General features: G+C 41.8%; 1 protein-coding gene across 1 annotated transcript in view; it reads left to right on the top strand.

Annotated features, from left to right (window-relative positions):
* Positions 1–22,800, top strand: part of FRMPD4 (FERM and PDZ domain containing 4) — a 162,381-nt gene that overhangs the window by 125,708 nt on the left and 13,873 nt on the right. Inside the window, exons 5-11 of the mRNA XM_090265017.1 lie at positions 1,943–2,047; positions 4,585–4,692; positions 9,188–9,319; positions 11,428–11,547; positions 17,281–17,417; positions 20,105–20,231; positions 22,334–22,423. Of these exons, the coding sequence (XP_090121143.1) occupies positions 1,943–2,047; positions 4,585–4,692; positions 9,188–9,319; positions 11,428–11,547; positions 17,281–17,417; positions 20,105–20,231; positions 22,334–22,423 (819 nt within the window). The remainder of the gene's footprint in view (positions 1–1,942; positions 2,048–4,584; positions 4,693–9,187; positions 9,320–11,427; positions 11,548–17,280; positions 17,418–20,104; positions 20,232–22,333; positions 22,424–22,800) is intronic.

Raw genomic sequence — 22,800 nt, 5'->3', positions numbered from 1 at the left:
TGATTTGTTTGTTAGTCATTACAAAGCTTGGCCTATAATTATCAAGATGCCGATGAGAACATCACTGTCATCGCTTCAGCTCTGCAGCAGGACTTTGAAAGTCATGTCAAGCATGTTCCATGCTGTTCTTTTTGAGGAGCAGCCATTCCGAGTTTAGTTTGTTTGTTTTTTTAGTTCAGTTTAGTTTTGCTTTGTTTTGTTTAAAGGGCAGTCATTCTCTTAAAACATCTCACATGAGTAGAGGAATTAAAGCTCTGGAGGTCAAACCATCCATCCATCCAGTTCTCTGACACTGTTCAGAGTAAACGGTGGATGGGTGTGGAGGAGAACTTTGAAAAAAAATAACAGGATTCCCCTAGTAATAAAGCAAAAGCCCCCCCCCCAGGAGTATACCCACACATGTTTTATTGTGTTTTTTTTTTAAGTGAGTTTATTATAGAGTTTTATATTATAGTAAAAATATTTAATTACTTATTATATGCACATAATATAAATATACCAATTAAAACATTTTAAAGTGTGCAATTCTGTGGCATTAAGTATATTAAAAGTCTTGTGCAGCCATTGGCACTATCTAGCTGCGGAGTGTTTTCATCACTCCCAAAGGAAACCCCATACCTATTAAACATTCACTCTTTGTTCTCCCCTCCCCTAGCCTCTGGTAACCACTAATCTACCTCTTTCTCTAAAGATTTTCCTATTCTGTATATTTCTTATAAATGGAATGAAATCATACAATATTGAGAAAGATGGGGATCCTTTTTTTCCCACTTTACTTGAAATTCAAAGCATGGGACACCCTAACTGGCACTTGTGTCTTGAGATGAATGCAGGTCACAGAAGGCTGAGCCTCTGTGTTGATGCTTGAGTCGGTTCCTAGAATTCTTCACACAACATCCTCAATCTTTTAGGACTACATAGTATGAAAATCATTACGTTGAACCATATGCAATTTCCGATACCTGACCATTTTAATCTATAAAATAGCAACTGTATGATTCAGACTAAATATTTGCCTCTATGTTAGGTTTAATAGAGAATGCAATTCTTTTCAAAACTAAATTTCCTTCCCCTCAGCTTTATTAAAATGATGCCACAAGAATGATTCTCAGATGAAGTAAATGTACCAAGATCACACAGCAAGGGATCTCCCTGGATCGCAACACCTTTCTAAGCAGGATTTCCCATTGCGCCTTTCAGTTTCCGAGGAATGAGAACTGAGTCTCTCAGCCCTCCTTCCAATAAAAGATAGTACAATAAAAAGAACCTGTACGAAAAGGCAGAATATGAGGTCAACTTTCAATTGTAAGTCAAGGGTTTCTCTCTATCCTGCCCAGTAAGACCCAGGATCACAGGTTACCACCAAAAGGCTGAAACTCCAGTTTTGGGTACATGAAACATGTGGGTGCGCTTGCCTGTTCAGATATCCATATGCCCTTAATGTGAGTAATAATGAGATTATCAATCATTTTAGAACTATCAGTGGCTCTTCACCTAATTTACAAAGGTAATTAGTTACCCACTCATCATAAACCCAGCGTTAGACTTGGCCAACACCTCACCTTCCACATACTAATCAAATCTCTGTATTAAAATCAGGGTTTAGGTACTTTCATAGCCATCATGTAAAAAGGCCCTTGGAGATGTGCTCAGTAAGAATGTGGAACATGCTGTTTGTAGTTCTGGCCTGTGACTAAATCTAACTTATTGCTGTTAATGCGCGTGACAGGGTTTTGATTGTGTCCATTGTTTGTATTTCATCCTTGACTTGGGCGTGTACAAAACACTCAAAAATATTGTCTATCTGTAAAGATAAAGACAGAAAACAACTGTTACAAGGTTTGCATTATGTTAACCAATAATCAGGTAAAATGTTTTCTTTCTTTCTCTCTCTCTCTCTCTCTCTCTCTCTCTCTTTTTTTTTTTTTTTTTTTTTTTTTAGTCTCCCAAATCAGCATTTATTAGTGCTGCAAAAAAGGCCAGATTAAAGTCCAATCCTGTCAAAGTGCGCTTCTCCGAAGAGGTCATCATCAACGGCCAGGTGTCGGTGAGTTGACAGTCCTCTGCTTATGATTCAGAGCAAGTCATTGAGGCACTAAGCAAAGCTAGTAGGCCCACTGAAATGATCGATCTGAAATTGGTATCAAATCTCAGGATGGTAGAGGGCTTGAGTGGCTACCAGGCTGTGCCTGATGTGTTCCCTCTAGTGTTTCCAGAATCTGGAATAGTCCAGTATTTTCTTGAATGCGTCTGCTGTTAGAGACCTCACTATTATGCAGAGCGGCTAATTTGAGTTGGGGTCACTGACTTTGCCCCATTTTGAGTAAATTATGCCTCTTTGAAACTTTCACCCATTTCTTCCCATTCTGCCAGTTAAGCATCCTTCCATGACAGCCCCTTGTGTATTTGGGAAAAGGTACTGTATTTTCGCTAATTTTTTCCATTATCCAAAATAAAATGTATTTATTCTTTCAACTCATCAAAACGGGAAAAAGTTAAAATGATGGAAAAGCTTCATATATACAACCAGAAGGGAGAAAAAAAATACTGCCAGAATTTCCACCAATAGGTCTTGATGGAAATTATGATTGCTCAGGCACATCATTGATCTTCTAAATGAATAATGAAAACATTAATACGATACTTTATTTTCAATTTTCTCCAAAAAATATGTCATGATGTTTTTAGTTTTCAGAAAGGTGGCATCTAGGGCACTATTACTTTTTGGACCTCTGAAGTGCCAGCTCTTTTTGGTTGAGGTTTTATTGCTCCTGTTGATATTGTTTAAATAAACCCACAAGGGTAAAATCTCATTGTGTCACGCTCGTTATGTGTTGCCACGTCTTTCCAGAGCGTGGTCCTGGATCTGAGTGGGAAGATGTAAGCCCACACATTTTTGGTAAGGCACTCATGGTCCAAGTACCTTCTGGCCTAAGCTTGCTGACTTCTGTCTGCCCTGCTTGGAGTTCAGGTGCTTAGCTGGACAATTTATCATACTGTTGTGATGCTTGTTGTGGGGGAGGAGACATAAGGCTGCCACTGTGATCATTTAGCTGTGACCTTATCCTCCCAATCACCCATCCACCACCCCATCTGCTCTGCCCCACTTCATACCATGGTGCGTTCTGCTCAGTTTCGCAGATTCCTGTCACTGGATGCAGACTTGCTATACATTATCATTTCAGAACAAGACCATTCCAACTTAAGGCTGGAAGGTTCCAGCCACCAGGGAATCACTGTATCACAGGAGGCCGTGGGAAACTTCCCGCATCTTTTATCACACTTCCGAGCATGAGATTGGGCAGTCAGTTTATGCATTTAAAGGGAACATGGCTCTAGAAGCTGCTGTGGCAGTGGCAGTGTGTTCCTGAATAGAACAGGGCTCATTCCAGGCAGCTGGTATGTGGGGACCGCTCTGAGGGGTTGATCATCTCATGCAGCCTCTGCTGCCTCACAGCAGGTCTGTGTGTAGCAGGGACATTCAGTCACATGTATGCGCCTCAGTCTTGGTGACTGTCTTCACTTCCAGTGTGCTCTTTTGGGTCATTTTGTGTCATGTCTTGCGAACTTGGAGCCAAACAAACTCACAGAATTGTGTAGCAGAGAAGTCATGTGTGAAGTACAGACAGGAGAGGAAGGAATTTCAGAGAAAGAAATAGGAAGTGAAGGGCACAGAGCCTGTCCCAGAAATACTTAGGGTTTGAATCCACATGGAATAACAGTAGGATGTGAGCAAGTCTCGGAACATCTCGTTTTCAGTTTCCTCATCTGTGAAACGAAGAAATATGGTGCCATGACTGCTGAGTTCTCCTTGACTCCTGTGACTTCACATATGAGCAGCACAGTTCACTGCCAGGATTGCAGGACTCACCCCCATGCCTTCTCCCCACCTCCCCTTTTGTCTCTCCCTGCTTTCAACTACAGAAGAAATTCCAAGGGATATATTTCTATTGTTCACTTTGGGTTGTGTTTCAAACACCTCTTTTGGAGTTATTTTTCAATTATGATCTGTTTGTTAGAGACTCAGTGTTCACTCCCTCCACACATTAACCCATTCCCTGTATGTCATTCTCTTTGACTTTGGGGAAAGATCATTAATGAGCTAAAAATTGTTTCACAGAATAACTTTATGCTTGAAGCTGATTAACACTTGTTAGTACCTGTCATGACCTCTGCCAGGCATCACATCAAACATCCTCATAGCTGGTGCTCGTTCTGCTCAAAACACAGCACTCTGCTCAAGTCTGGGCTCATCGTCCCAAACATGGTGGCCTAGTTACAAAGGAGTCACTTCTGTAATTGTATTTTACAATGGGAAACCTTGATTTAAAAAAAAAAAAATCTCATCTGATAGATTTTCTGATGGGAAAATGTAGGTCTTTCATTTGAATTAACTGAGTTGTTTGTAGCTGGAAAAGAAGAATTTTTCTATGAATAACTGAACTTGGTTGGCCTCAGAGGGTTCAATTTTGTTTTATGTTGCATTACAAAAAAATTGTAGATGTGTATGGCTACTGCAAGGAGCAGAATTATAGTTCTACTGACTTAAACCCCTCCCTCTTTTTTTTTATTGTTGTTAAACAGGAAACTGTTAAGGATAATTCACTTCTTTTTATGCCAAATGTTTTGAAAGTCTATCTGGAAAATGGGCAGACCAAGTCATTTCGCTTTGACTCCAACACCTCCATAAAGGTAAGAGGACCCACTAAACTCTGTACCTGGGCACTGTCAGATAGGAACTGATTGCTGCACAGTGACTCTCATTGGCAGTACTCTCTTTCCAAATTGTTTATTTCTGAGGTTGTTTTTGGTTGCTTCCAAGTAAGGTAGTGTGTGAGTACTTAAAATCAAACCCAGACAGAAAGCTTAGAAGTTTCCGCTGTGTGTGTATGTATGTGTGTGTTGCAAAACAATATAATATGCTATCAGTGAAAAACCACTGCAGTGACTCATTTTAATGCAACTTCAGATTAATTAAAATAGCCTGCCTGTCACCAAGAAGGGTTGGCACCCTGCCCAAAGCCAGCATGATTTCTCAGCAATGTTAGCCACCAAGAAGATTAATATGTTAGCTGGTAATTGAATATCTGCTACTTTGGTGTCCAGCAAAAACAAGGAATAGAATAATGTAAAAATAACATTTACTTTCAATTACTGTAACCACTTGCATGGAAATGGTGTGATGCATGAAAGACAGAAGTGAGGCATGCATCTTAGGACAATAGGTGAAAAGAAAGACCCACAGAGTAATTCAATTACAGTAGTCCCCCCTTATCCACGAGAGATACCTTCAAGACTCCCCAGTGGATGCCTGAAACTGTGGATGATAATGAACCCTATATATACTATGTCTTTTCCTATACATGCACGCCTTTTCACTGAAAAGAAGTACTTTATGACTTCTCTTTGGCATATCTAAATTGCCAGTATCGGTACTCTTGTGCTTCGTGGCCGTTATTAAGTAAAATAAGGGAGACCTCAACACAAGCACTGTGATACCTCAACAGTCAATCTGATAACTGAGATGGGTACTAAGTGACTAAGAGGTAGGGAGTGTATACAGTGTGGAGACACTGGACAAAGGGATGAGTCATATACCAAGTGGGATGGAGTGAGATTTCATCACACTACTCCGAACATCATGCAGGTTAATACTTATAAATTCCTTATTTGTGGGCTATTCCATTCAATATTTTTGGACTGTGGTTGACCGCGGGTAACTGAAACCATGGAAAATGAAACTGCGGATAAGGGGGAACTGCTGTATTTCAGAGCCACAGGTGAGTTTGCATAATGAGGATTATAGCAAAGCATGTAGGTTTTTCTCCCCATGCTTCCTTCCTGTGGAAAAAAAAAAACCTACATGTTCTTTTTTTTTTTTTTCCAAACAAAACTGTGTTCAGAAATTGATTGGTCCCTAATGCTCCATCAGCCTAAAATAGGCTTTCTTCAAATGCACAGTAAAAAGAAGATTTTATTGAGGTAAAATAAAAAAGTAGCTAGTGACAATCTGTACAATAATGTATCAAGAGAATATCAACTGTGTGTTTAAAATGTCTATTAATAGTCAACCCCTAATTCTCAGTTTTTAAAATTAATCAACATAAACCTTATGAATGGAAGCATTTCTACAAAGGCCCACTCACGGTGCATTCTTATTATCATGATATCAGCAAGCAGCTTGTTTTGAATTGTTTTAAATAGGTAGTGATTTAGCAGGTAATAGAGCAGACAATAAGACTAAATTGATGATAGAGCATTTAAATCATCTTTAAGTCATTCCAGATAAAATATGAACTTCCTTCATACAAGACTGCTAAGTTGAAGTGGTGATGGCTTAAAAAATCCTCTTCCTTTATTCCTACTCGAATTCAATTTACAGTGAGATGTTACTGTAATTATTGATCAACTAACCTAGGGGTCGACAAACTGTCTCATGAAAGGGCCCGAGGGTAAATATTTTAGGCTTTGTGAGACATTTGATCGCTGTCGCAACTACCCGTCTCTGCTATTGTATCAGGACGGCAGTCATAGAAAGGGGGGTGGTTCAGGAGCTCCTTAAGACCACTCTCAGGTTCAGTAACACACTGGAAGGCCTCACAGAACTCAGCAAATGGTTATACTCACAGTTACAGTTTATTACAGCAAAAGATGACAAGTTGAAATCAACAATTGGAAAGAGTGCATAGGGCAACAGAGGTTGGACACAGAGCTTCCAGTTGTCCTCTCCCAGTGGAGTCGTGTCATCTTTTCTCCCGGCAATGACATGTGACAATAGCATGGAGTCCTGCCACCCAGAGTAGCTCACCAAGCCTTGGTGTTCGGTTTTTATTGGTGGTTGATTGCATAGGCACAGCTGGCCACCTGTGTGGCTGACCTCAGTATCCAGCCCATCCGGAGCTTGAGCTGATACCCCAGGCTCAAGATCCCCACCGTAAATCACATTGTTAGCATAGGCCGTCTGGTGCCGCTCTGGGTGTCCAGGTAAATGAAGCTACTCCTACCAGGCAAAACATCCACAGTTACAGAAGTTACCTCCCAAGAGCCAGGATTAAAGAGGCAAACCTTTCTTTGGGCAAACAGATTTTTTACTACACAGACAACATATAATGAATGGCCACGGCCATATTTGACCCACAAGCCATAGTTTGCAGATCCCTGACATAACCCATAGAGCAGCATTGTTACAGATCCCTCAGACACAGTGGCCTTATTCTGTGACATGAACTGGTCAGAAAAGCTTTTTGCCATTGTACCCCTCCCCCACTCGAAGATCTTGGTAAAGACTTGAATGCATTGTTTAACAGAAATACATCTGAATTTAGTACAGACTGACTCCTATTGTATAATTCCCTCTGCCCTCTTTATGGTAGGCACCCACACTAGACAAAGTTTGATTTTCCTGAGTATGGCAGATGACAATGACAAGACAGGAAGCAATGCAAAAAAGTTCCCATGGAATTATAGTTATCTTGTACCTAACAGCCTTATTATTGCAATAGACATGGGCTGGTAGGCATAAAATGGAAACCGTAGAGTTATGAAAGGGATATGACACTGTTTTTAAAAAATTGCCCAAGTTCTTGCTACAGAGTCACAATAGGAACAAAGTATTACTGTTGATTTTCCAGGGTCCTCCCTGGTGATTCAGGAGGTTTTATAAAGTATGTGTTACCACACAAAGACTAGTTTTGTTTTCTCCTTTCTGGGCCTTGAGAAAAAATTATGCAACTGAAAATCTTTTTATGATATTCAATATAGTCAAGGCATTTCTGTTGAATGATTATTTGGGGGGTGGGTTGGTGCGGGGATCTTTGTTTTAAAGGGGCCTGAGGACATTGAAAACGGTCCATGGTGAAGAATCAAAACCTTAGAGCAGAAAACAAATGAACAAACAAACAACTCTATATATGGGAGGGTTTCCCTATCTTGCCATTGTGGATACTTTGGACCAGATAATTCTTTGTTGTGGGGGGCTGTCTTGTACATTGCAAGATACTTAGTAGCATCCTTCCCTGCCTAGTATCCCCAATCCCACTGTGACCACCAAAAATATCTCCAGAAGTTGCCAAGTGTTGCTGTGGAGCAAAGTTGCCCCAATTGAATACCACTCAGTGCTCTATGGGATTCTTAGCACTTGAGCATAAACTATCTTGAAGAGACATCACTGATTAATTTTCAAATACATGAGAAAAGCAATGGTTGAGGACATTAGTTTTGCATTCCAATGAACATGTGGCCATGTGTGGAACGCCTTTCTGACCACAGCTGTGTAGTCCTTTAAAGGATTGCTGACAAAGCTTGCTCATTCTACCTTCTCCAGAAATTTAAATAACAGCTAATATGTGTATACTGTTACAGTGCCCTAACTCTGTGTCAGACTGTGCTGTAATAGACGCTTTCTGTATATGAACTTGTTGAGTCCTTATGTGTATTCTGAGGCAAGTTTTACTACTCTCACCAGTTTACAGATAGAGACACTAAGATACTTAGAGGTTAAACAACTTGCCCTACACTGCGCAGCTAATGTGCAGTACAGGTGGGATTAGAAACCAGACTCTTCAGAGCCCACATTCCTTACCACCTTGCAAAAGGGTGGACTAGGGGTTGGCAAGCTTTTTCTGCGAAGGGCACATAGCAAGGATTGTAGGTTTCAAAGGCCACTCAACTCAGCCAATCCACCATGGGAAAGCTGCCAGAGACAATACATAACCAGATGGGTGTGGCTGTATGCCAATAAAACTTTATTGACACAAAAAGATGGCCAGATTTGGCCTGCAGGTGTTATTTTGCTGACCCCTGGGGTAGACCACTTTCAGAGGTGGTTTAATTACCACCCCATTTAGAAGACAGAAGACATGAATTGACTATGGTGAACAACCTATTGATAACTTTTCTAGATTAAAACCTTAAGTGATAAGTAAGCACCTCCCCCTGCTATTCACCTTATTGCCTCTTTCTGAATGCCATAGAGATTTGGGGGTGGGGAAGGCCAGGAAAAGGGTAAGAGCAAGAAGGCCTCGTTTCTGTATCTTTTTGGATCTTTGGAGCATCAAGCTTCAGAACCAATCCAAGTATAACACCTGCAGATCTGAAGCATATTTGGGCAATACTTTCCAGTCATGGTAGACTCCACAGGAGGACCTCTTCGGTCTTGATTACATCTTGACAATGTTTCCTCTGTAAGGATGTCATCTTAACTCTTCAAGAGAAGCTCTCCATCAAGGGCATCGAACACTTCTCCCTCATGCTGGAGCAGAGGACAGAAGGGGCCGGGACCAAGCTGCTGTTGCTGCATGAGCAGGAGACCCTAACTCAGGTGTGTGAGATGGCACTGGTCATGCTGCTGCTGAGAGCAGAGGCCGTTCAGCCCCAGAACGCACTGCACCCCTCTGCCTGAAATCCTTTAAATGAGTTCACTGCATCTCTGGGTAACCCCGCTAAAGGGAGCGCCGGCATTAATAATGGATTTTACACCTCAAGGTGATGTTTCCCTTTTTGTCAATTTTTCACAGACTGTCAGTTGGCCTCAGAAACAGATTTATCATTCAAAGACTCCGCAGCCACTCTTTGAAAATGTGGCTCTATAGAATTATATTTTATGTCATTATAATGACTTGTTCACCTGTTTTCATAATTGATCTCTTGAAACCATTGAAAGGAAATGGTTTCCACGATTATTTAAATTAAGGCAAAATCATATTAGTCGTTGGAAGTTCTGGGTGTATGCTTTGGACTATTTTCGGAAGCCTGAAACCCCTGCCCCAATCCTGCCCACTGTAAATATGGGCTCCACCAATGTGTCCCAGTTCCTGGTTGTCAAGATGCCACTCCCATCTGTTTCCTGGGGAGACAAGCAGGCTGCTTGGCTGCTGAATTCAGCACTGTGCCCTGACTTTTCTTGTCATTCCACACAGCAGAGTCTTTGTTGGATATATAAGGGGTTTTAACCAAGTCTTCTCACATAGAAGAGTTCAATGATGAGAGAACGTTAGGCTGTTGGGTTCCTCCTTCCCTCCTTCCTGCTTTCCTTCACCATCAGCTGGGGCGGAGCAACCCCCAGTCTCATGGGCCCACGCTGCTTTGCAATCCTGCCCACTATACCTTTCAAAGCAGCGTGTGTTTGTTCATTGAAATTCTTCTACTCAATGGAGTTAGCCATGCACACTGTAAGCATACAGACACACACACACACACACACACACACACACACACACGTGTCATGGAGCTCGGTAAAGCTATTGCTATACTTATTTTGAATTTCCAAATTGTGATACACAGACATTTTTGTTTTTTCAGATTTGTTCCCTGCATAAGAGTAGTTATAAGTCTATGAAACTACATACTTATGCATAAAAAAGTACATACAAGTGCATAAAACTACAAGCAGAACAGCCATGCCAGCTCGTGCTAAATGGTGTTGGTTTCATCATGCCGGCCTCTTTCGGGGACATTGAAGAGCTTTTACCTTCTTTCTCAGAGTCCAGCGTCTTTCATTCATTCAACTGTGTACTAAGCACCTACTGTTCATTGACTGGTTCCCTTTTGTTACAAAACGAGTTAAGAAACTAACACCTAGCAGTTGTCGCCTGTTGTGCTGTCACCCTAGTCCTTAGTTTAACCCCGAGGAATCTATGCTGTATTCCACACAACTTCAAACAATTTGCACAAGGTCACGGTATCAGAAGTTTGCAGGAGATTGGAAACTTGTGCACCCCAGATTGCGTGCGTGGGCCCAACATTCTATCTTCCTACTTTCCACTGCGGTTGTCATCCAAGGTTGGAACTGTCATGCTGTCATGGCTACGGTCAGTCTGGAATCTAAGTTAGAAAAACCCCACATGGCTGTTACCCAGTAATATATTGCAGCGGGCCATCTCTGTGCTCTCCCCCGGGGTCCCCTTTTGTAGCTGCCACCCCCACCCTAGCTTTGGCGTGCTGAACACCCAGCATCCTCAGGGGCATGTTCAGACTGCGAGTGCACATTCTGTCCAACCTGGAAGTCCATGTTGCCCTGGGACAGCCCAAAGCCAAGAGCTTGTCTGTGCTTCTTTGGCTCAGGTCTTGTGGCTCTGTGGTATAAATTACCCTCCAGGGTCCCCCGAGGGCCAGGCTGGGTACCAAGCCCCGCTGGGTACCATGTACTTGCTCAGCATCCTCTCTTGCCTGCCCTCCTTCCCCCGCCTCCTTGCCAGCTTCTCCTGGGAGCAGTTCCTTAGTGAGTCCCTCCTCTCAGGATCTGCTCTGGGGCAACTGGACATCAGTCACAAGGTCTGTGCAGTTTCCAGGGAATGAGTATCTGTGATAAGTACTAAAAGGGCGTCAACCGCTTCTTCCCTCAATGCCCAAAGGTTGCCTTTGCTTCTGTGCCCCTGAGCTGTCTCCCAGTCACCACTGGGGATTCTTATGACCGGTCTGCTCTTCCAGGTGACACAGCGGCCCAGCTCCCATAAGATGAGGTGTCTTTTCCGAATTAGTTTTGTCCCCAAGGATCCAATCGACCTATTGAGGAGAGATCCAGTTGCTTTTGAGTATCTCTATGTCCAGGTATGTGAGAATTCGGCCATGTTTTACAAGAATGGGGTAAATTAACTGTGGGGTTCTTTTCCTAGATTCTTTAATTTTTGGATCTCTGTCCCTCCACCCCAATGTCAGTGTATTTTAAAATGATTCCATGGTGCTTTTTTTTAGTTTAACGTTTGATTTTGAAATAATTTTATAGTTATGGAAAAGGTGCAAGGCTCATAAAAGAACTCTTCACCCTGATTCACCAACTGTTCACATTTGACTACATTTTATCTTTAGTGTTTGTACATGTCCCTGTCCCTAACATGCAAAATTTGTTTTCTAAACCATATGAATGTCAGTCTCCAAAATAATGCTCATTTACCCCTAAGTACTTCGGTGTGTCTTCTAGTATCAAGGACATTTTCTTATAATCATTGCACAATTAACAAAATGAAGTAAGTCCACACTGATACATTTTCATTATCCAATCTATAGTCCATATGGATATTTTGCCTATTGTTCCCCAAAATGTCCTTTATATGAATTTTTCTACAACAGGATCCACTCCAGGATCCCACTTTGCACTTCATTGTCACGTCACTTTAGTCGCCTTAAAGTGACGTGTTATGAGGAACACTGATCAGTTAGTTTGTGGAAATCTCTCAATTTGGGTTTCTCTGGTGTTTCTTCATTAGATTGAGGTTCTGCCTTTTGAGCAGAACAACATGAGGGACTTTGTGTCCTCCTTAGTGTGTCACATCAGGAGGCACATGATGTCAGTCTGTCCCCTTAATGGCAAGGTTAATTTTGACCCTTGGATTAAGGTAATGTTCTCCAAATTTATCCATCCAGAAGTTCCTACTTTCCCTTTTGTAATTAATTAGTAATTTGTGGAGAGTCACTTTACAATTCTTATTATCCTTTCACCCACTCGTTTTAGTATTGATTGATGATTCTTGCCTAAATCCATTATTATTATAATGGTTGAAAATGATGATGTTTCTAATTCCATTATTTCTTCTTCATTTAATTGGCATTCGACTGTAAGGAAAACTTTTCCCTTCTCCTTTATTTACTTATTTATACATTTATTTATTTGGTGCTTAGATTGTTCTGAAACCATGATATTCATTATGCTAGAATAATTAATTTCAAGGCAATAAAACTTGAAGAAGACAGTATCCTTTGGAGACCATCCCTGTCTGATTCTGGGATACGATTTTCAAAAAGCAAGGCCTCCAGAAATGCGAATCTTTGCTAGTTTCTCCCAAGGGGAATCGATCCATTTGATATTTAGGAGATGTTGCCATGTTTCTCTATAACTGCTTCCTGTAGCTGTCACTTAAATTCCCAATATGATCACATTAAACAGTAAGAACCCACTTACCTAATGTTTAGCCATCCAGCATTAGAACTACTCAAAGAGGTTGTAAACCTAGAAGTGTAACCACCACCACCACCACCCCAAAAAAAGAGAAAAGGCAAAAGTAGGGCAAGAAAGACATAGTCTCTTTGGTTAGGGATGCTGTACATGTAAAAGGCAAAGATTGCTGGAGCCATAAGTCAGAAATAAAAAGCAAAGGCGTAGGGAAAAGAAAATAAAAGAAACATTTTCCAACTTGGATAGTTGCTACACTGTTATTTGTTTAAGTATTCTCAGTATTTTCTTATATATTTAAAGGTTTTTGTAATCTTAAAAAACTTGCTCGGGGAAGGAAAATAGGGAGAAGGTGTCAGAGACAAGGTTAAGTGTCAAAGGTTAGGAATGGTAACGCAAACAGAAGTGGCAATAGGCCCCAGAGAATAGAAATTACGTTGGAGATGAAAGGAGCAGAATGTACCAGAACATTCCAGCAGGTGGGGGCATTCCAGCAAAGGCTGGTTACACACTCCCCACTTCAGTGGTCTTTGGAAGAGACGATGGTACTTACAGTTCTGCAGAATGCCTTATGTTCATGAAGATAAGCCTGAGTCATCAGGAACAGGCTTTGTATACCCTGTTCATCAAGTAAAGAACTGTGTAGTGTACTGTACACCATTCTCACCCAGAGCAGTGAAACTGTCATGACTTGCATTTTGTAAATGTTGAACTTCAGTCACCTAGACCCTTCAACCATGTCCCTTGCTCCCCACCAGGCCAGGTTACCCAGATGTAACTGCAGGAAACAGCCTGATTATCAGAGGATCTGGGACTGCATTTTCCCCGTGTTCCTGCTGAGAACTGACCCAGGGCTTGGCCATTGCGGCTCAGACCTCGTGCTGTTTTTTAGCTTGTTAGTCACAAATAAATAGTTACAGGTGCCAGTCAGTGCCTGCCAGTCAGTGAGATATATTCGGTTGTCATTCTCTACAATTATATACTCATCCCATTAACAAGATGATGATTTAAAACCATTAAGCTCTGCTTCTGTTTTAAACATCACACGCCTATTGAATTTGTATAAGAAGAATGTAGTCTTGGGAAGGAGAGACCTCTTAAGTAGACCATGGGTATTGCTAAGCATGGTTCTGGACATGTGTTTGCCCAAATATAATGCAGTTCATGGAGATCATTCTTGACATAAAAGACACATCTTTTGTATCCAGAGATTGTCCTGAGAACAGTAGAACATGTCCAGGGATCTTGCCTCGAGACAAGGCTTTGCCACCTTGGGTGTTGCATGGGTGGCGAGTTAGCCCTCTTCAATGAGTAGCAGGGGAAGTGGGGTGGTGGAAAGCCGTGTGCAGCCGGGGACAGAAACTAAAATTAAGCCTCCCTCGTCTTATCTATCTTCCACTGAGAATAGGAAATGAGAATTGCTCGGACTCCGACCCTCTGCTTTAAAACGCCTTCTATCACAGAATGTGCAGTATGTCTAAAGTAGCAGTCTGTCTAACGTAAGTCAATGAATCTGCAGATGGTGCTGTGGGCCCGTGTTGATTTCAAGGTACTAAGAAGATGCAATAAAATTAGCCTAGAAAACAAAAGAGTAAGCAGAAGCAATATATATCCCATTGCAAAGACAAAAATCAATTCAGCCTAGTGGGCTTCTAATGAGGACGGTAGCCATTGGCTACATGGATCATGACAATGAACCCAGGTTTCAATAGTGATAATATCTATTAATCTCCTAGTCATTAATTGCCTGTGAGGAATTTTCCAGATTTCAGCTTATATAATAGCAGTAAGCCTTAATAATCCAGGCTGTTCTAGTTCATAATTATAATGACCTGGGCAGACATTTATCTGTCTGGTATCCACTAAGAAAAAGATCGTTACACCAATTAATAAACAAGGTAATACCTGAGGCTACAAAATATTTTTAAACACCTTAGCAGTGTCCATTTCCTTTTTAACATTGAACATGTTCGTTATAAATGAACTTTTTGCAGGACTAAAGTGAAGTGTTGGGAACCTTTACTTAGTAGAACAATGATCACCATTTGCTTGTGTAACTCTATTGTAAGTAATGTACTTGAAAGTTTTAAAAGCAGGATTAGTACCAAAATATGTAAGCCAGACTTCACACTAATTCTCCAGGAGCAGTGTGAACTAATTATATACAATTAAATTATATATAACGTAATTAAGTGGCTAATGACCTTGATTTAAAAAATTCACCCAAAAGTCTGGTTAAAATACAAGACACGCACACACGCACGCACACGCACGCACGCACACACGCACAGCGAGTATAACAGGGATGGGAAAAACACAGTTCTAGTTCCAGCTCTTAGGAGAAGTAAGAGTGATGACTCACCTTTATGAAGCATGTTACATTTTATAAAACATCCTTACAAGTATCCCAGCAAACTTGAGTTAGCTGTTCTAAGCCTTTTTTTTTTTAATAAAAAGACTGAGACTAAAAAGAAATGAAAAGCCATGTCCAAGGTCATTTGCTTAGTAGTTGACAGAACCTAGGATCAAACTAGGAGCTTTGGTCTCTAAATACTATACTAAAATCCTGTTTCAAATCCATTATGCAAGAGGAGCCATAGAAGAAAGTGGCATATCAAAAAGCCGATCCAAGGGGCTGTTATGGCCCGGTGCTATGCTAAGTGGCTTCCTCACCCTCAAACCTCACGAGACTCTATAAAATGACCCTAGCTGGGCTCTAAAGTTTGTGGTGTTCCATTATGGACAAACTTGGGCACTTGGAAATAATTGGTAAACCCAAGACTAGCAAAAGCAAATGGCAGCCTGAAACTGATCTCACGGGCTCTGTTCACCTAGAAGGGCCTGTCTCCCACCTCGTGCCAGGCCCAGCTGCACCAAGCAGTGCTGAGCAAGCCTGACAGGTGTCAGGTTCTGAGGGGAAGCAAGGGTGGAAGGCCAGAGGGGTGGAAGGGGGAGAGAATGACCGCATTCCTAGGGATGAAGACATGGGCTGAGAGGCACGCACCCAGGGCATGTGGACAGGAGGTGCATCGCTCAGCGCCAGTACAGCAGGGCTAAGTGTTCAAGAGTAAACACTGTGTGCAAAATCCATACTGGGGTACCCATTACCACTTAGTAGAGTCAATATATTTGGAAAGGAGGCAAATAAATCCTGATAGAGTTTCCCACTTGGAATCGTCTTGGGACAAGGTAAACAATAAGAAAGGGAGAAAGACGCTACATACCATATTTTCTAGCCCAAAAGCCTGGTTTCCCAGAACAAAACTAATTAAACTCACGTGCAGAACGCGCTTGGGCAATGCTGCCCTTCCCGTGGGCATTTGGCTCAGCCTTTGCTCCTAATGAGTGAAGAGAACGCCACCCCCAAACCCGATCTCTTGCAGTCATACAGGACGTTCCACTTGACAACGCCCTCTCAGCCATTCTTCAGAATTGTGCTCCTCATAAGCCCGGTGAGCTACGTGGCTCCCTTTCGTAGGCGGGGAAACTGAGGCCGAGAGACAGGGCTGACTCCGGCAGCATCACAGCGGGGCCTGTCACCGCTAGGATGAACTAAGGATTGAAATAGACCCCCTTTTCAAGTGCACCAGCGCGCTGCGAGGAGGCGCGCGCTCGGCTTCTCAGCTCACCCGCCACCACCGCCACCAGGAGGTGCTGAGTGCGAACCCGCATGGCACAGATGAGCTGACCGAGGCTGCAGGAGAAAGCCAGCTGGTCAGACTGCATTAACAAGCAGTCGGGGACTAAGCCAGGACCCCCTCCGTGCTAACTCCTCTGCCTCCTGGAAGCTGCCCTAAATGATAACGGAGAGGGGGAGATGACGGTGACTGTTCATACGTACAAGTGCTTTCAGTTTACACGTAGAGGTCTGAGGGCTTTACACATCTAATTTCATTTCCTCCTGACAACAGCCCTGTGACTAGACAGTATTAACCCTGGTTTACAGAAGGGGAAACTGGAGCACGGGGCAATTAAGGAACTTGTCCAAGCTCACACCCCTGCGGGTGGAGGAACAGGATTTGAACCCAGGAGTCCCACCGCAGCAGCCTAACTCCAGAAGCGACCTTGCTATCAGGGCTTCTTGTGTTGCGTCGCACCACCTGTGTTTGGAAATTCCATACCTTAATTCCTAATTATTTTTACAAAAACCTAAATATTTAAATCACAGCTCGCTTGTCGATGAATGTTAAATGTTCTGTGCGGTCTCTATGTTTGTGAGTGCAATTAAATATTGACTCAGTTCCAAGCAGCGCGGTGGAAATGTTTCCGCATTTAGCCTCCTTGCCTCTGAAGTGGGGGGGAGGGGGTTGGAGGGGGTGCAGTCACCTGCTCGGTAAGGCAACGCCGCCGGCCTGTTCTTTGACGAGCTGCGCCCTCTGCTGGTCTCTTTGCAGAGTTGTAACGATGTCGTACAGGAGCGATTTGGGCCAGAGCTGAAATACGACGTCGCCCTGCGGCTGGCGGCCTTGCAAATGTACATCGCAACCGTTACCACCAAGCAAACCCAGAAAATCTCCCTCAAATACATCGAGTAAGTATTTACTGGGAGCCATGTCACAGACAAGGTTGCTGTTCCCTTATGATCAAGTGTATTTTTCATCCATGTCTCTATTTCCAAGATTGATCTTGTTTGTGGCAGACCGTTTGTTAAACATGGGGAAAATATATAAGAATCGCATGTTCATTTTTGGTAAAAGGGATCCATTTCTTACATAATCCACATTTACAAGATTGTGGTTAAAATGAGGGTCATATTTAAAATGAAACGCATTTTTGAACTCTTAAACAGACTTGGTTCCAAACCAAGCTTTGGTCTCAATGCTTTTTAGACAGATATTAAGCTGTCACAACATCCCTATGAGATAAGTAGGATTTTAGCTCCATTTTCTAGAAGAACAAACCGAGGCACAGAAAATAGTTAAGTAATTTATCCAACTCATACAGGCTATTTACCAAAGGGGGCAGGATTCGAACCCAGGCAGTGAGACCCTACGTTGCACTATAGTTTGTGTGATCATTTGAAGCACCTGAGATTACTTTTAGATGATCAAAATGCGACATGAGAAGTAATGCTCTAAGTCACAATCGGGAAGGATGGTAATTTGTAGTAAAGTACAGTTGTTTACGGAATGTGAATGTCTCGCCTTGCTGAGTACCCACCATCTAACCTCTTTGCCCAGAGAAGATCCCTTCTTCTTAGAAAAAAAAAAGCAGTTTGTGTTGCCTTCAGTTGATGAGTCTATTTAAGGGTCATCTTTGAAAAGAGAACCTCCATTGCCCAGCTTGTATGCTCCCCGTTGACAAGTGATTCAATACTCTAAAGCAGCCACACTTTCTTACTCCTGGGAGCTCCAGGGCTAAGACAAAGGAACACACATATTTCAAAGTCCATGGCAGCACTGAAGCCAGGTCTCCACGAAACACTAAAAGCCTTAGAGTCCTCTCCATCACTTACTACTTTTACCTATCATTTGACACTCCTTAGGGGCTACCTTATAATTCTACTTGTATTATTATTTTAAATCATCATTTTTCATATCTTTATGTCCAAGAGGTATACAAGCTAATTGGAATCCTGCCTTCTGATCCCATGTGCTGCCTTATAAAGGCATTCTAAATTCCAAAGTGCCAGGTTGACCCCTGAGTCCCAGTCTACTCTTTTCATAGGTGGTTTATCTTTCTTTCTTGCGACACATGCTGAGACTGCCATCTAAGAGAGTTGGCCCACAAAGAGGTCTCAGATTCAGATGGACACATTCACACCCTCATCCACCCCCCCTTTCTAAAGTTATTGGGCATAGATGAAAATGGCTTCCATTTGAAAAGGTGGCCTGCAAAAAACTGAGATGCTTTTCAGACACCCCAGATGCATTTCTGTTACTCCTCTCAGGACCCACATTTTACCATGTTGAACATGGTACAATCAAAAGCTTCCAGAGGGAACGAGCTTGACTAAGAATCTTGCATCATCTACAGTAATTCTCTCATTAATTTAGTTCATGCACCCAACAAATGTTGATGGAGCATTTTATATGGTCTTCACACTGGGAGAGTAGAAAGTATCAAGTATAAATTATAATCTTAACCATCCATCATTTCTGATCTGATTATAAAGACAGGACATAAAGATATGAGAAATAATGATTTAAAATTACAGTACAAGTAGAATTATAAGGTAACCCCTAAGGAGTGCCAAATGATGGGTGAAAATAATAAGTACAAGCTGAGGGGGTGGAGGAGGAGGAGGAAAATGGTGATTTTAAAAAGCACCATTTGAACTAGTGAAGGAGAGTGTGAATGTTCAGGTAACAGAAGGCTGTCTTCCTACCCTTCTTCGGAGAGGATCTGGAGCAGGAGAAATAATCAGAACCTTCTCAGAGTTCTTTACATACTTTAGAAGACACTACTTGGGCACATGATCAATTGGGATATAGTTCCTAGAATTTAAAATATGGAACCCTTTAGGAGAGGGTTGTAGTCATAGGGAAATGGCTTCTTGGCAAAAATAAATTAACTTGGTCCCATTTGTTAGTTTGTTTGTTCTTATATCTCCACATCTATGAGATGTTTGTGCCTCCTCGCCAGTACTAAGCATATTTAAAAATCATGAACCCCACCCTGACTGCACACCAGCAGCACCCCCCTCCCACCCCGTGCCCACAAGCAAGAAATACTGATGGAAGGAGTGAGGTAGACATAAACTGGCTGGGAAGTAGAAAGAATTGTGTGTTTCTAGGCCAGGTAGCCATTGATGAAGAAGATGGGGAGGGAAGAATGGTTTGGGGCATGAAGGAGTTGCATCTGTCCTCAGAGAAGAGAGACAGAGTGTGTGTAGACAGGGAGAAGTGACAATGGGAACAAACAAAGAGACAGAGAGAAATTGGTGATGGAAATACAAACTCAGATATGCAAGTGAATTCTAAGAGACTCAGGGTGCGTTGGATGAAGTGTCTTCAATTTTCAATGATCCCAAATGCCTCTTTGCATTCTCTCAGGAGAGTGAGCAATATGTTTCTTTAAAGTGCAAACATATGTATTAAAGATCAAATAGTGTTTCCTGAGTGCAAATTAAAAATTGCTTCCCTAACTGGGGACTTGTCTCCTTTTCTCTAGCTTGCCAAGATTTCATTTGTTCCAACCAAACATCAGGGTGCCATTTTGTCTTAGATAACTTGTCATCACAAGAATGGGAAATTAAAGATATGCTCTTTATTGCAGAAAAGAGTGGGGACTAGAGACTTTTCTTCCCTCTGCTGTGCTGCAAAGCATGAAGGAGAAGAACATAAAGAAAGCACTTTCACACCTTGTCAAAGCAAATCAAAACTTGGTACCGCCCGGTAAAAAGGTATCACATTTGCATCTTAATAGAAAATGGATTTTTAAAGAGAGAGGCTTGTGTGCACTTTTTAACGTGTTTAAAATTAGCCCGTGAATAAAATACTTAGCACCATATTTTCAGAAGCAGTAACATGCTAACCTTTAAAAAAAAACTATTAACATGTTTCTCAGACTAATGAGAATTAAGTTTTCTTAGGGAAACCTATGTATTTCCTGCAAGCTGTAGATTCCTTATTGTATGGGGGGAGGGGGTTGGTGTTCATATGGGCATGCAGAAGAACCTGGCATGACCTCTGATTAGAAGACACATTTGTAAGATAATTTTTCATTTCCATCAAGCTCTTGCTTCCCACTCAGACCAGCTCAATTGCACAGCCACCAGAAAGGGTCCCTGCAGAGCAGATGCCACATTAATTAAACCAGGGTTCTCTACCTCAGTGCTCCTGACCTTTGGGACCAGATCATTCTTTGTTGGCTGGGGGCAGAGTGGGGGTTGTTCTATGCATTGTGTGAGGCTTAGCAGCATCCCTGGCCTCTACCCAACCAAAAATGTCTCCAGACATGTGCCCTGGAGAACAAAATCACCCCAGGATGACAACCCCTAAATTCAATCTTACTTTTGGAGGGAAGATAAAATTATTTCTGTCATTCACCATCATTAGTGTTAATATCTCTCTCTCTCTCTTTTTTAATCAAGTGGAAGAAACACAAAAGCTATTTTAAAATATACTATTGGTCAGAATAAAGAGCTATGTTTATAGATAATACAAAGCAAAGGGTTTCAGGAACCAGAAGAAGGAGCTTTAAAATACTGGACCTATAAAATTGGAAGCAGTCTAACAACCCAAGAACATTTTCCAATTGATTGATATTGGCCATAGAAATTCGTGTGACTATAACACAAATCACTGTTTATGTGGGTAATTCTTTGGTCTTAGGATCTGATTTTAAGTCATTTTTACTGGCTAAGGAATGCTTATTTCCATTCCTTTCTCACCCCATGGCTTTTTTTAAATGAATGATCAGGTTCAACACATTATCAGCACCTTGGGCTTACTTCCAGTTTCTGTAAACATTCAGCTCACAGAAATATAGCAGGACGTCATGGATCAAATTTTTTTTAATTTCAGTTCTGCCTTGCTCAAAGCTAATTTTTGTAATGAACTTGGTAGGATTTTTTTCCAAGCCTGGCCCACCGGCTTTATGATTTGGATACCTGTTCTAAGATCAATCTAGCTACCCATCTTTCACTGTCTATAAAGGTCATTCTTTCCAGCCAAGGGTGAGTGGTTTGCTTTCAAATCAATTTGCAAAGTGCTTTGGGTTTTTTAAAGAAGTTGAATGGGTGAATAGTCCTAAATAGCAGTTGTCTAAAGGGTAGTACTTAAGTGTAGTTAACAAACGAGCTGGCAAGTTGTCTGCAATTGAAAACAGAGTTTTATAGTCCTCACTACTCAGGGTCTACCCTTTTTGGAAAATCTCATCCCCAACAAACATTCCTGGCTCATTCAGTAGGAACTGTGGGCTTTTTATTTTTAATCAAGGACTTTTTATGATGCGGGAATCTACATATTTAAGTCTTTAAGAAGATACATTTTATCTGGATAACATTTCATTTGTAAATCATTCATGAACCTCAATAGATTCTTGGAGTTGAATGAGTAAAACAGGGACTTACTAGAGCAAGTTTAAACATTCCCACAGTGATTGGAGCTCAGAAAGTTCATTTTCCCTAAAAACTCGCAAAGAATGTAAGAAACTTGAGATGGGCATAAGAGCCTGTTTAAAAGCTTTATATAGATTGCAGATGTGTTTTCAAAACAGCTCCCACAAACCACATACAGGTTAAGTCTCTATCTGCGCTTATGAATCTCCCCTTACACTTCCCCCAAGTAAAATGATTTTAATGCAAGTATTCTGTTGCTGCCCTTCCTCAGGAAACCAAATGCAGAGCAATTTTGTTTTCATTTCTCATGAGGAGTTCTTGTCAGACCCAGCGATGGGCAGTAGAGCCACCCTCTGGGCTTCCCTTGTTTTTTGGCTGGTCTTTAGTAGGAACAGAATCACACCCAATGGCATTAACAGCAGAGGTTTCTTCTCTCTCCACAGCTCTCTGCCCTGCAAGCCAAGGTCCATTATCTCAAGTTCCTCAGTGACCTTCGTCTGTATGGGGGTCGTGTGTTCAAGGCCACATTAGTGGTAATTCCTTTTTCTTGCTTTCTCTGAGAAGCCGTGGAGGCCTGTAAAATGTCACTGCATAGGCTGTCTTCAATGAGCTACTTCTGATGACAAAAAACCAATGAACTGTGGATATTTTCCGGCCTTCGTTTCTCATCGACTGCACCCCAGTCTGAAACTGTCAGAAGAAATGTTACACTAGATAAGGCCACTGTAGAATGCCCTAGAAAAAGAAATGGGAAGAACCAAGAGAACTGATACATTCTGACCGTGGCCTGTGTTTAAATCATTGGGCCAGAAGTTGCTTTCACATTAAAAAAAATGTTTATGTCTCACTTCTAAAAGCCCCTCATGTTTTTGGACCTACATACTATGATAACATTTACTTTCTATATTAT

Source organism: Furipterus horrens, unplaced genomic scaffold, assembly GCF_987537825.1.
Source record: "Furipterus horrens unplaced genomic scaffold, mFurHor1.1.pri manual_scaffold_17, whole genome shotgun sequence".
Taxonomy (NCBI): domain Eukaryota; kingdom Metazoa; phylum Chordata; class Mammalia; order Chiroptera; family Furipteridae; genus Furipterus; species Furipterus horrens.
Note: the sequence above shows the minus strand (reverse complement) of the source record. Positions and strands in the feature narration are given on the sequence as shown.